We start from the raw sequence: 12,644 nt of genomic DNA, 5'->3' as shown, positions 1-12,644 counted from the left end.
AGGGTTAGAAACTAAATAATTTACTTACAAACAGCAAAATATGCTGGAACCAGCTTAAGATTGATTATGAGCATTGGCGTTGCCAGACAATTGAAAATGTTATTTTGCATTGATTGATATGAAATAATGGAAGCTCTACTGGGAACAGATTTACCAATCACTGATTATGATTGATTGTCAGCATTGGCGTTGCCAGACAATTGCGAATTTAAGGCACAAATTGTGCGTGGTTTGCGCAGAGCACGAAAACTTGTTTGGCTAGAAACGCTAGATATTAACTGCGCTTTAGTTGCAGATTCTTCAGCAACTGCAACTGCAACTGCAACTGTAACAGCGTTCAACGACCTTGCAACTCGTTTGCAACATTGGCCACGGCAACGAGAATTTTCTCATAGTCACATTAGAGCTCTGCGTTTGCCGCGATTTGGGAAGGTGCGGACCTACTCACGATAGCATCGGCGGCATTTGGTCATTGAACCGCACCGGGCCAGCAGACGTCTTCTCCATGCGCGTTTTGCCCAGCTTTTTTGTTTTTCTTTTATTTTCCAGTTATTTTAATTCCCTCTTTCCGGCCAGAGTGCAACCCTCGAAATAAATGCTGACAGCTACAACTTTGGCAAACACATCCTGGGCCATAAGTCGCAGTTGGTTTCTCTTTCTACCACTGTCTGGGCCGGTTCGGGCCGGGCCGGGCCGGGCCGGGCCGGGCCTGGCCTGGCCTGAGTTGGTCTGGTCTGGTCTGGTCTAGTGGTCGCCCGGCTGCCCGTCATGTTCCCTTGGCGCATTTCTGTGCGCACTTTTGGTACAGTTTGTGCCCAACACGACATAAACGACGCGGCCCACTCGCTGGCTGCTCCACTACCCCAAAGCTAAAAACGATTTCGTTATCATCGCCACTCTCCGGCACAGCACTCTCCTCATCCTCGTTCTCGGTCTCGTTCTCGGTCTCGTCCTCGTTGTCGTCCTCCTCGTCGCCCCCAGCGTTTGTTTGTCCAACACGGAAACCGTGTGACAAGGAAGCGAAGCCGCTGCGAGTGCAATGGCGACTGGGGCAGACGCTTTTGGCTTGGCTCTTTGTCAGAAATGGTGGTTGAATCGGCCCAACTAAATGCATATATCATCTTTTAGCTTACCAGTAGGTAAATTTATGATATGCTGAAGCAGACGAAGCGTTAGAATGTGAATTCAAGGAAATTTATGAAGAAATTAAATGTAATTAAAAAGGAAGCCGGATTTTCTATAATTATCTTAATTTTTAAAGTCAAAATTTTGTGATATTTCCTTATCGTCGTCAATAATTAAGTATTCTTTTGGTATTGTAAGGTTTATAGAGCTTAATTGTTGCTATATCTTGATATGTAATTAGCTTTATATATATATCTGGCTTTCTAGTGTTGTAAAACGTTTTGAAGTAGGTTAAGTGTTGCGAAAGTTATGCGGAATATTATCAACCAGCATCCAATAATGGCAAACTAAAGAAAATATCATTTTAATCAAGTTGAGTAACATGCTGTTGCCTAATACCATCAGATCCTAAAATCCCTTTATTCAAATATCAGGAAATTAAGTTTATCCAATTCCGTTTTCTGGAACAACTCGCTACATCTGTATAGCCAAAGCCGTTTTCTGGAACCACTCCAAAAGACTTGACTGAGCACAAGCTGCCGAGTGGCTGACACAATCTACTCCATGCCGCTTCCCGGTTCAGGGCATGCTTCGGTGCTCGGCCCACTCTCAAGCCGGGCAAAACGAGAAGCATTTCGTAGCGAAAAAAAGGCACGAGCAGATCAATGACCTGTATTTCACAGGCTGAGACACATTTCAATCGATAAAAGTGAAGAGTTGGGGCACCAGCACAGCGCACAGCACAGACAGATGCCCGCACAGACAAGGCAACAACAACGACAACAGCAACAACAACTACATGCAGCACGTAAAATATGCAAGCTTCCTGCAGGAAAAGCCAAAATGGCAGACACTGCCATAGAGTGAGCGGCGTGTGGCATGCGGCATGCGGCAAACGTGACGCCAGTGGCAGTGAAACCAACAAGGGAGCAGGCTTTAGATCCACTCAGAAAAGAGGGTGGCTGCCGCACTGGAACTTTCTAACAAACATATAACAAATATATAATTGATATTACCAGGAAAGGAAACACAGCAGCATTACATATAAATTGTAGCAAGGTGAGGAACTAACAAATGTCGTGCACAGAGTCCGATATAAGTATAAACAACAACAGCTTTTCAGGGCTTAACAATGGGGAGCAACGGCTGGGACAACCCTCAGAGAGCGCACAACTTAGAGGGTGTTGTCTGAGTGCCCCAACATACATTTTAAGCATAGCAACTGACCGTGGCCATAAATGCTCGATGCGAAAGTACTCGATACATGTAGCCAAAAGTACCCGATGCGGATATATCTTACTAAGAAAAGAGTTATGCATGGTTTACTCCAATCCGGAAATTATATGAACCGAATGGCGTTACGTTAGCGCTCTTTTTCTTAAATGTGTTATATTAAATTTTTTTAATAAAAGAGTTTTTTTTTCAATATCTAACGAATATTGTAAAGAGAATAAATATAAGCTAAGAATCAAAGTTACCTTTTCCCCAAATGACTTTAATTAACATAGACTTTTGAAATTCTAAGATAGTAAATTTAAAAAAATAAAATCATTTAAATAAAATAAATAAATAGATTCCATTAATCATATTGGGCGATATTTCATAAATTTCAAAAACACATAATGCTAATTAAATCTTGATATGCAATAGAAGCTAGGATTAATTATTGCAATCTTTGATATTTAGGGACTGAATAATTTTAATTATCAGCACAAGATCAACTGGAAGTGAAAAACATAACAGAACCAGTTAGTTGCAATTATTAGAAACTAAATAATAATTGCTTGTAAAATTTGATTGCATTTTGAGTTAAACACGTGTCCATTAATAAAAAACTGTCCGTTTTACATCGTCATTTATTTTACAAAATTTGTTCAGCCAGACGCAGCATCAAAGCCAATTAGCCTTACTAACACACTCCCACGTTAAATTCTTTTTGCTTTTGTCTCTTTGGTTTGCTTTTCATGTCACATCGTAGTCTAAAATGAAAACTACAGGGAAAGTCTCTACATGGAAAAAAGCGAAATTTTGCCGGCTGCAGCGTGCAGTTTGCAGCTCTGCAAAATGGAGTTTCCTTTGCAGCATTTGTGCTCTCTCTCATATGGCGGTTCAGCCAGCCCCCCTTTGATGCAACGGAGTTGGAGCGTCTTCCGTCTGACAGATAATGGCCCCACACTTCATACCAAAAGCAAATGCTTGCCATGGTATCCGCACAGGCGTTGAAAAGTGCAAAGCTCAGGGTAAGTCGTAGCAAATGCCCAAAAACATAATGGGTCAGTGTAAAATAATAATTAGTGTGTTCCCCGTCACGGTAAGTACTTACGCTTGAGCCATTTAAATTATATGAATTTATAAATATATTTTGTTTACCCAATTAGACAGTCATTATTTTTGTTGACTTTCTAAACTTAACTAGTAAAAGCTAAGCGTTTCTTTTAGTTACAATATATATTTATACAGATTTGTACTTACCCAAAAATGCACATGAACAGCCCCCATTTCTGTATCTCCATCTATTAGATGGACAAATACAGAATTTAATGTATCCATATCACTGAAAGAAAAATATGTAGAAAGTAAGTAAGACTAGGAGAAAAGAGAAGCGAGAGAGAGGATTACTGAGAGTGAGGAAAAGAACTAAGTTAATTTTAATAAGATATTCAACGCATCTCATTTTAAATACTTAAGACTAAGGCATTAAAACTGTATATCCTGCTTCAATTCATGAGAATCGTGTAGAAGGGCGACATATAAAATAATACACATTTTTAAAAATATTTATTTAGACCGCGGATTATTCTTATTAAAATCTAAAATGAAAAATAATTTTGTTTTAATATGTATTTCTCCGAAAAATTTCGGTTGCACTTCGTCAACGTTCTTTTTTTTTTTTAATTTTCAGCACAGCGCGAGTAAAGTTCGTCTGTGTTTCATATAAGTGAACCACTAACACATCAATATTTACATGCATATATACATAAATAGATGCATAAAAACATTCGCAAGCAATTAAATTAAAAGTCTACATACTGCTTAATATAAAACTTTAAATCAAAGCTTATATTTATGAGAATACATTCAATACATATGCAGCCTTGCCGGATTAAATTATGTGTCAAATGACATTTTGATTAAATGCCTGAAAAGGTATTAACAATATATGTGTCTCTATATTTGGCAAAATAAAAAAAAATATCAGAAAAATTGACACAAATCTGTAAGTCAGCTAGTATAAGCTAGCAGCTAGCACTCAAATTAAATTAATTGAAAAGATTTACATACAGTATTATTTTAATTGTGTTAATATATACAAAAAAAAAGTTAAATCAAATAAACGCGCTAAAGTCTTAAAGTACATAAAGCAGTGCATTTCGTTCAGTAGGCGAAGCGCAGGAAGCAGTGCACCACAATGATCTGCTTGAATAAACTGCTTCGCGTACACCATGCCGCTGCTTTATGCATGTCGAGCACTATTGTGAACACCTTTTAGGGCTTGCTTCCTTTTGACTGTAAACTGACATTTTTTCAAATATTGCGCGCGTCGTTTCCAAGTAATTGATAAATATATATAAAATACAAATGATGTAGATTTACAAAATGCGTAATTTGTTCAAATGAATTGAAGTCAATATTGGTTGGAATTTATTCATAAAACCCAGTTATTGGGATCGTATTTGTCCTTTTCAGAGCTGCAGCTACCGTATTCCTTTTTCTCAGCTGTACACGCTTGAGTAGCTACATCAAAATACATTTTGCCGTCGCATTTAAATGGCGTTTTTTCCGCACCATTCTCGCACTCAAAATAATTCTGGCAACCCTCAATCTGGGCCAGCTCGAAGCCCGAGTCACGTCCGTCGCAACGATCCTCCGAGCACTTGCGATCCGCCCTGGGCTGACAGAGTTGGATATCCTCGTTGAAAAAGGTGTCAACGGGGCACTGGTGCCACATCGGCTCCGGATCCGGCACACCTGAGCCCAGATCGCGGCAATGGAAATAACCGCGACAGGTGGCACCGTCGGCCACAAATTTGTCACGTATCGCCAGCTTCTTTGTGCCGCAGACATTCTCCGGATACGGATGCTTTTCACACTCCACCAAGGACTTCTTAATGCACGATCCTGTCGCCGCATCATAGTAGAGTCCATCGTCACAAGCGGTCGTTGTGTTCACACCCGCCTTGCAAGTAAGATACTTATTGCAATTGAGCTCATCCTTAATCGTGACACCGGCGGGCACCACATTGCACAGCTCATACTGAGCATTGCACGTCACGAACTTGGGATAATCGCAGACCTGTCTCTCCGGGTCAAACCACAAATCGTAGTCACAAACACCACTAGTCACAAGTTTGGTCTTCTCGCAATAGTGCCAGTTGGCACAGTTGTAATCGTCGCCCACATAGCCCGTAGTTTTCGAGGTGCACGGCGATTTGCAGTAATTATCCGATGTTTCCAGTGATTTATAGCAGGTGCCCCTGGCCAGATTGAATTTTGATTCGCTGCCAGTGCATATTTCGCCCTCTGTGCTCACATGATTCTGACACACAATTGTCCGATCGCAGTAGCCGGGCTTGCGCAGCTTTGTCCCATCCGGAAAGAGGCGACATATATCCTTGCCGCTGCTTATATATTCCGTTTGACTGCTGGACTGAAGCTGGACAGCCAATGCCAGCAGCAGGAGCAGCACACTGGCAGCTCCGACAGTTCCCTGCATCGTTTCAAAACGCCTTGTCTGTTGGGTAAACAAAACCGACTAACTGCCGGCAAACGGGAATTGGGCATTATATAGACAATAAATTGTAAGTTCTTACTCTCCGATTTGAAGCAGCGAGCTATATATTTGGAAAGCAATTACTATTTCAGCTCAGATAAGATTTGGCATGTCACATCGCATCGCTATCAGCTGAACCGCCGGCATCCACCTGCCTCTGACAATTGCCCGCTGATTGCTGCCATGTTGAAAAAAACGAAGTTGCAAAAAACTAAAAGAAGAAGTTTATTTTCGGCGCAACGTGACCTTGACAAGTTTTGAAAGGGTTTGGAAATCCCAAGAACTGCATCAACTTTTCGCAGAATTTCGACACTGGCGCCAAATCTGGAACATGTTTACGTCTTGAGTTTTTGGTGTGATTAATGCTTGCGTTAATTTATTGTCAGCCAAAGAAGATTTATGCCGCAAGATATTTGATAAGTATGTACAGTAATTATTTCGGAATTGGCGGCGCGTTTAATAACAGGTGTAAATATATCAATTTTGAAGTAAATACATGTGTTTCTATATCTGATAAGGGATGACTGACGTCTCAGGTCCCACAAAGGTAAACGAACAGCTGAACAGCAATTATTGAACACCTCGCATTATATTTTTGCTTTATTTAATTTATTAACATTTCGTTTGGGCATCTATTTAAAGTATACTTGGCAACTGTGTTGAAATAGCCCAAAACTAGTAACTAAATATTAAATTTAATCATTTTTATAGAATTATTTCAATACAAATTAAATTGAAATTGATTTTTATCAATTAATAAAGGAATGAATTTGAAAATTAAATTGCAACTCATTTTTAACGCTTTCCTAATTTCCCAGCTGTACTTTTCTCGTTGCCCGACGCTTGCAATTCTCAACAAGTTAAAGGCGATTGAGTTCCTAGAGTCGAAGGCAAAGCTAGCTGATGATAGAATTGGGGGTTTCTTGATATAGCTATATGATGTTTATAAGTTATAAAAACCAATAAAATTAATCTCGAGCCGGTCAGCTTTATATAAGCAGAAATAATTTTATTAGTCAAATTCTTATTTACTTGAGCAAAATATTTTACAATTTACTAAATTTTGTTTTTTTATAATTTTGTTTAAGAAAGCAAATGTGATTTTGAGCTCCGTTTGAAACTGAAGAAGACTAAATCGATATAAATCAATTTTCAGAATAAAATTGTCACTTTAAGTCCGGGAAAAATGTACAAATCCAATTTATATGGCTATATTTGAATTATGTGACGCATATTGCCAGTATTTCTGTGCAAGTCAATAAACGGCAGCATGTCGAGAATGAGAGAAGCCTTCGTTGAACTTGAAGGGCTTCCGAGTTGATCGCGGTCGTCACTTGCAGCGAATACTTACAAAAAGGCATGTAAATGACGGAATATACTAGACAAATTGAGCTGTGTGCTGTAATACATTTGTATCGATTCACCACAGCATTGTTTTCAATATTATATTCAATACACTTGTCGCAATGCGCCGCTGATCGGTTCGAATAAAAAGCACTGATTTCGAATGGTGCTAGAATTGAAATGAATTACTTTTTGGGCGATATCTATGCACCAATCGATCTCAGTTCTTCAATTTGAACTGGCTGGTGCATAGTCGTGTTTCGTATTAGTATATAATTTTTGGAGCACTTCTTGTCACATTCAAGCCATCGCGATCACGACTGATAACGAGCCGAGGCGAGCGAACGAGTCACAGTTGACGACTGTGTGGGGCACAGGCGCAACCTCTGCTTAAATCTGAGAAACCTGTTACACCTGAGAAGATTTTTACAATAGACCCCCAGTGCTTGCTTCTCTGCTCTGCTACGTATGTGAGCGATTGTCGATATCAACTCGCATTTCTGTCTTTTGGCTTTTACCTTACCATCACGCCTGGGCCGGGCCCGGCCCGACCCTGCACTAACGCTTACCATGTAATGTACACCCATAACTCCAACTTTGCCCAGCATGAATCAATCTCATGATGCGTCTAGGCCCAAAGACCAAAAGCTTTGCCATTGTACATTTGTTGCTCTTCTTTTCTTTCTTCATTTAAGTGTTAGTTCGTGTTTTTTTTTTTCCTTAGCCTGGTAATTTAATTCAAGCGTACCTCGGCGTGTGTTTCCATACAAAATAATTAGAATTGTCTCGGTTTCAGTTTCAAGCGGATCCCATCTAACTAGACCCAAAGCAGGAAGCCTGTCACCGCACTCGCTGTGCATCAAGGTGCACAAATATATTTCAATCTAACAGTACATGTCATACCTCTAACTACATGGCATGCAAATACATACATATATATTTAATCTAACGATTTCTTTTCTTTTCTGTGCTTGTGTGCGTTTTGTGTCTTAATTGTGCAAATATCGCTTACTGCCAAACTGTTGTTCAAGTTACTCAACGATATCAGATTTAATATGGGTCATGCTGCATTCTTAATACCCTTTCAGCAGGCTAAGACTGGAAGTGTATGGTAATGTAATGTAAACCATGATATTGCATATGGACAAAAAGAACCTGGGTCTACATAGGCATAACTCACATTTCATATTTCAAATGTGACTTAATTTTTTCAACTCTCATTGAGCTCATTATAAGAAGGAAATAGTACAGAATCTAGTTTTAATGATACTTAAGTTAAGAAGAAAATAAATTTAAGACCATTAATTCTTAAATGATCCTTATGTTCACGATGAAAAAAGACTAATCTTAATACTTAAGTATATTTAATTCGTCAGAACAGATTAGGTTATTCTTGAAACTAGCCTTAATCAGTCTTGAATCTAGAACACTTGGAAGAATCACAGTTGATGGAATTAATTCTTGTAATTAAGATATGTATAAACTCCTACGCGTGAAATTGATCTATTGTAAAAGTTTTATAATAATCGGATAGTTATAATATAATGTTATATAATCTATTGTTATATAATTAAAATAATAAGGTCGTCATGGCTGGGTATCTACTTATGAGCTTAAAACTTTCGTCCAATGCTCTCGCATTTTTTTTCGCCCATTATTTTCATCTAACTACACTAAAAAACGAATGTCTTCAAACACACTAAAGCTCAAATACTCATTTAAAAATATGTCTTACCCTTTTGCAGATATGTAAAGCTCGTAGTTCTTGAGTTTGGTTAAGATATCTTGAAATATTCAAATGTTTTCAATACAAAAACACATTGTTGGACCGATTTATACCAAGGGGCCTTGTGTTATAGTCCTTCGATGTTGTTAAGATTTTGCTTATATGTTAGTGGCAGAGTGTAACTAACAAATGTCGGGTTCGGTCAAGATATCTTGAATAATATAAATATGGTCATACAAGAAGCTAATATTCAACCAATCATTCCTATGGCAGGTATATGATTTAGTATTTCGATTTACTAACTGCAATAAAAAAGGACGATAGCAATAACTGAAAAATTACATTTTATAGAAACTGACAGACAAACTCTTGTATATCGACTCGACTTTTGATAATGATTTAGAAAATATGTATACACTAAATGAGGTCGGAGATGTCTCGTCTATGCGTTGCACATATATCCTGATCAGATTTATAATATTCTCTACAAGGGAATGAAAAGTATGCTCCAAAAAATTTTAGCAATAAATAATGGATTTAAGGCATATTCAAGATAAAGTGTATGCTATTGAATACTTTTGGTCAATAATTGTTTTTTTTTTTTATATAAAAGATTTATTTATATTTAAGGAAATACCCCAAAACATGCTCCTATCATAGACAGTAGACAGAGGCAGCTTAAGCTGTTTAGCTTTTGATGACCTTGGCTGTTGTGGATAATAGTATATGCCTCAAGGGTATTCGATTTGATGTAGGAATTCGCCTTAAAATTTCGTTAATAAAATGCCTCGTACTTGTGAAGTTGATATTGTTTAGCTGTAGGCGCATGAATGAACCATTCACTGGCTGATATCAATTATGGGCTTCCAGAGAGAGAGAGAGAGATGCCTTATCGGCATAGGAAGAACATAAATGAACTACTGTAAGTGTTGTGAGTGTCGGGAATATCAAGCATGGCTCGAAATCGAAAACTTTCTGTGCTATTGATAGCGATAAGAGCGCCCGAATCCAGAAACAAGTACGTAATTACACTCGCGATGCACGCAGCCCAAGCGCCTGTGAGATAACAGGTCGGGAGAATTAATCAACAGATAAATACGGTTATTGGTATAATCAAAAGCGATTGACTACTGATTTGATATGTGTACACTTGTTGCCAAAAAAAAAAAAGAAACAAAATTTGTATTTTCCACCTCCATAAATGCCTCAGAGCTGCCAAGAACGCGAATTAGTTCGGCTCGAGGTTCAGGTGATATAAGAATTGGTTTGGCTGGCGGAGAAAAATGTGCAAAGTAAAAGGAGGAATTGGTAAGTACGCGGATCCACCTCCGAGAGTGCGGCACACATGTCTAACAAATATCGAATCCATCGCCAGCCTTCATTGGGTGCCTCTTGCTGTTTGGTGCTCAGCGCACAGTCGCTCAATGGTCGGATATTTGCGGCGACGAGGCGGACGGAACGCGTTTGCCTTTGGCCCTGGACTGCGGACGGTTTGTGGTGTGCCAGGAGCGTGAAGTGGCCGAGATTCGCCGTTGTCCACGCGGCCTGCATTTCAATGCGCAGCTGGGCGAGTGCGATTTCCAGTGGCGGGCCGAGTGCTTGGGTCTTTCGTTATTTGGCAAGGCCGCCAGCGACGAGGAGTGCGTGTGCACATGCTGTGCCGAGGAATGTCCAGACGGCGATCTGGATCAACCGACCACGCACTGCCCGCCAGAGGCGGAGAAGACCACCCCAAGAGATGAGGGCGAAACAGACAGCGTGACGGACAACGTGACGGACAATACAGAGACATTACCCAGTGAGGGCACCACCAGTGCGGGCACCACCCAGGAGAGCCCCACCAGTGCGGGCACCACCAGTAAGAGCACCACGAGGGAGAGCACCTTCGACACGGATCCGACAGAAGCGCCCGGCAGCTCATCCACCCCCCCAACTGGCGGCGAGGTGCCCGCCTACTGCAGCGACAAGCGCACGGATTGCGTCAATGAGCCGGACGGTGCCTTGCTTCAGTTATATGGCGTCTGCACAAAGTATATTCAATGCAGTCATGGCTGTTACATGGAGCGAACCTGTCCCAGTGGCCTGTACTTTGATCCCAGTCAGAATGCGTGCAACAATCCGTGGAACGTGGACTGCACCCCAGCGGACACGGATGATGCGGACGGCGAGCTGGTTGGTCCCTCGGGCACCAGCTGCAGCGATCAGGGCGTTTGCGCTGGACAGCGGGACGGCAAAATGTTCGCCAATCCCGATACCAATGGCTACTTTGTGTGCCAGTGCCAGTGTCCAGTTGCCATGCCCTGCGATGCGAACACCAAGTTCAACGAGACGGCGCAGGTGTGCGATTGGGACCGCACATCCGGTACAATCGGGGGCAGCAACAGTGTGATCTGTCCCGATGGCCTGGTCTACAATGCCACCTCGGATCAGTGCGACTATCCGGACGGCTATGTGCCGGAAGTCGTATGCGAGAACAACAGCACCATTTGCCAGGGTCAGCCGGAGGGCACGCTCTTTCCCATAGAGGGCATTTGCAATAAGTTCTACAAGTGCAACTATAACTGTGCCGTGGAGAAGATATGTCCCAACAATCTGCTCTACGACTCGGAGGCCGAGCTCTGTGATTATCCACAGAATGTGGACTGCCCCTGGGAGCACACACCACCATCGGGCCCGAATGCCGGACCCTCCGGCATATCCTGCGAGAGCAACGGCCGCTGTCTGGGACAACGCGAGGGCACACTGTTCCCATCCCTGACCAGCTGCAGTGGCTATGTGGTCTGCCAGTGCGAGTGCGAGGTTCCAATGGAGTGCAGTCAGGGTTTGTATTGGGATCAAACACTGTACACTTGCAACTATGCGGATAAAGTTGATTGTTCCCTTTAGGAAAATCGAGTTACATTAATAAAGGAAAATCAGAAATTTTTGCTTTCTTTTATACGCTTGTAGCCATTACTGGCGTTGTTCGACCCATTATTTAGGTAAGATTTGAATGGTTGTCAGGAATGTTTTTATAATGATTAATACAAACAAACAATCTTGCCACCTTTGTTAAGCACCAATTAGTCCGTACACAAACAGTTGTTTATACATTTGTAGATTAAGTTAGTCTGCTGCAGAGAAAGATCAAGATCAAAGTTCGCTACGATAAGACTTGCCCACTAGAGATGTTAAGCGTATTAGCTCTGGACATATAAGGATTGAGATTAAGGTCTTTACTTGCTCGGCGTAATTAAATTTAATTGTAATGGGTGTTACCAGAAACTGACCAAAGTACTGGAGGAACCAGTTAGGTTTGCTGATTAAATCACTAATAGTAATTAAAAGAAATAGGAAGTGAATATGACAAGCGAGTGAGATATGGAGAGCTTAAAATATTCCACACTGATTTTTGACAAATTATATGACTTCTAAATCATGAGAAATTGAAGAGTATTTTAAATTAAGTAAACGAGTATTTTCCTGGTTGTGCACTTAAGAAAAACACTTTTAAGTAGAAGAATTGCCTTAAAATATTCAAGTTAAAAAACAAACATAATTGTAATTGCAGACTTACCCAATAATTCACTGCCCTACGAATGATAGGTTTATTGTCATTTATATGCTTGATTAAGCCGTTTTTTATATACACACATTCCTGGAAATAAAAAATTAGACATTAGTTAGAGTAGGAGCATG

General features: G+C 40.6%; 2 protein-coding genes across 3 annotated transcripts in view; one reads left to right on the top strand and one right to left on the bottom strand.

Annotated features, from left to right (window-relative positions):
• Window positions 1-4,430: 4,430 nt before the first annotated feature.
• LOC135433370 (peritrophin-44) overlaps window positions 4,431-12,644 on the bottom strand; it is a 40,960-nt gene continuing 32,746 nt past the window's right edge. Inside the window, exons 2-3 of one of the 2 annotated variants that reach the window (XM_064689393.1) lie at window positions 12,523-12,603; window positions 4,431-5,882 (exon numbers count right to left, since the gene is read on the bottom strand). In XM_064689393.1, the coding sequence (XP_064545463.1) occupies window positions 4,772-5,839 (1,068 nt within the window). In that variant the 5' untranslated portion in view covers window positions 5,840-5,882; window positions 12,523-12,603 and the 3' untranslated portion in view covers window positions 4,431-4,771. Of the gene's footprint in view, window positions 5,883-7,429; window positions 7,590-12,522; window positions 12,604-12,644 lie in introns of those variants that run through there. The other variant, XM_064689394.1, reaches the window with a different exon arrangement.
• LOC135433369 (chondroitin proteoglycan 2) lies at window positions 10,171-11,890 on the top strand. The gene is made up of 2 exons (XM_064689392.1): window positions 10,171-10,274; window positions 10,342-11,890. The coding sequence occupies exons 1-2, from the start codon at window positions 10,250-10,252 to the stop codon at window positions 11,850-11,852; spliced, it is 1,536 nt and encodes a 511-aa protein (XP_064545462.1). The 5' UTR covers window positions 10,171-10,249; the 3' UTR covers window positions 11,853-11,890.

This window comes from Drosophila montana, unplaced genomic scaffold (genome assembly GCF_035044405.1).
Source record: "Drosophila montana isolate Dmon_TW-CO22-7 unplaced genomic scaffold, ASM3504440v1 contig_3217_1, whole genome shotgun sequence".
NCBI lineage: Eukaryota > Metazoa > Arthropoda > Insecta > Diptera > Drosophilidae > Drosophila > Drosophila montana.
Note: the sequence above shows the minus strand (reverse complement) of the source record. Positions and strands in the feature narration are given on the sequence as shown.

Bases quoted from the DNA above. Each gene is read 5' to 3' on its own strand.
- LOC135433369 (XM_064689392.1), top strand. From the start codon at position 10,250: ATGTGCAAAGTAAAAGGAGGAATTG. The intron at 10,275-10,341 runs GTAAGTACGCGG...ATCCATCGCCAG, and splicing joins CAAAGTAAAAGGAGGAATTG to CCTTCATTGGGTGCCTCTTG.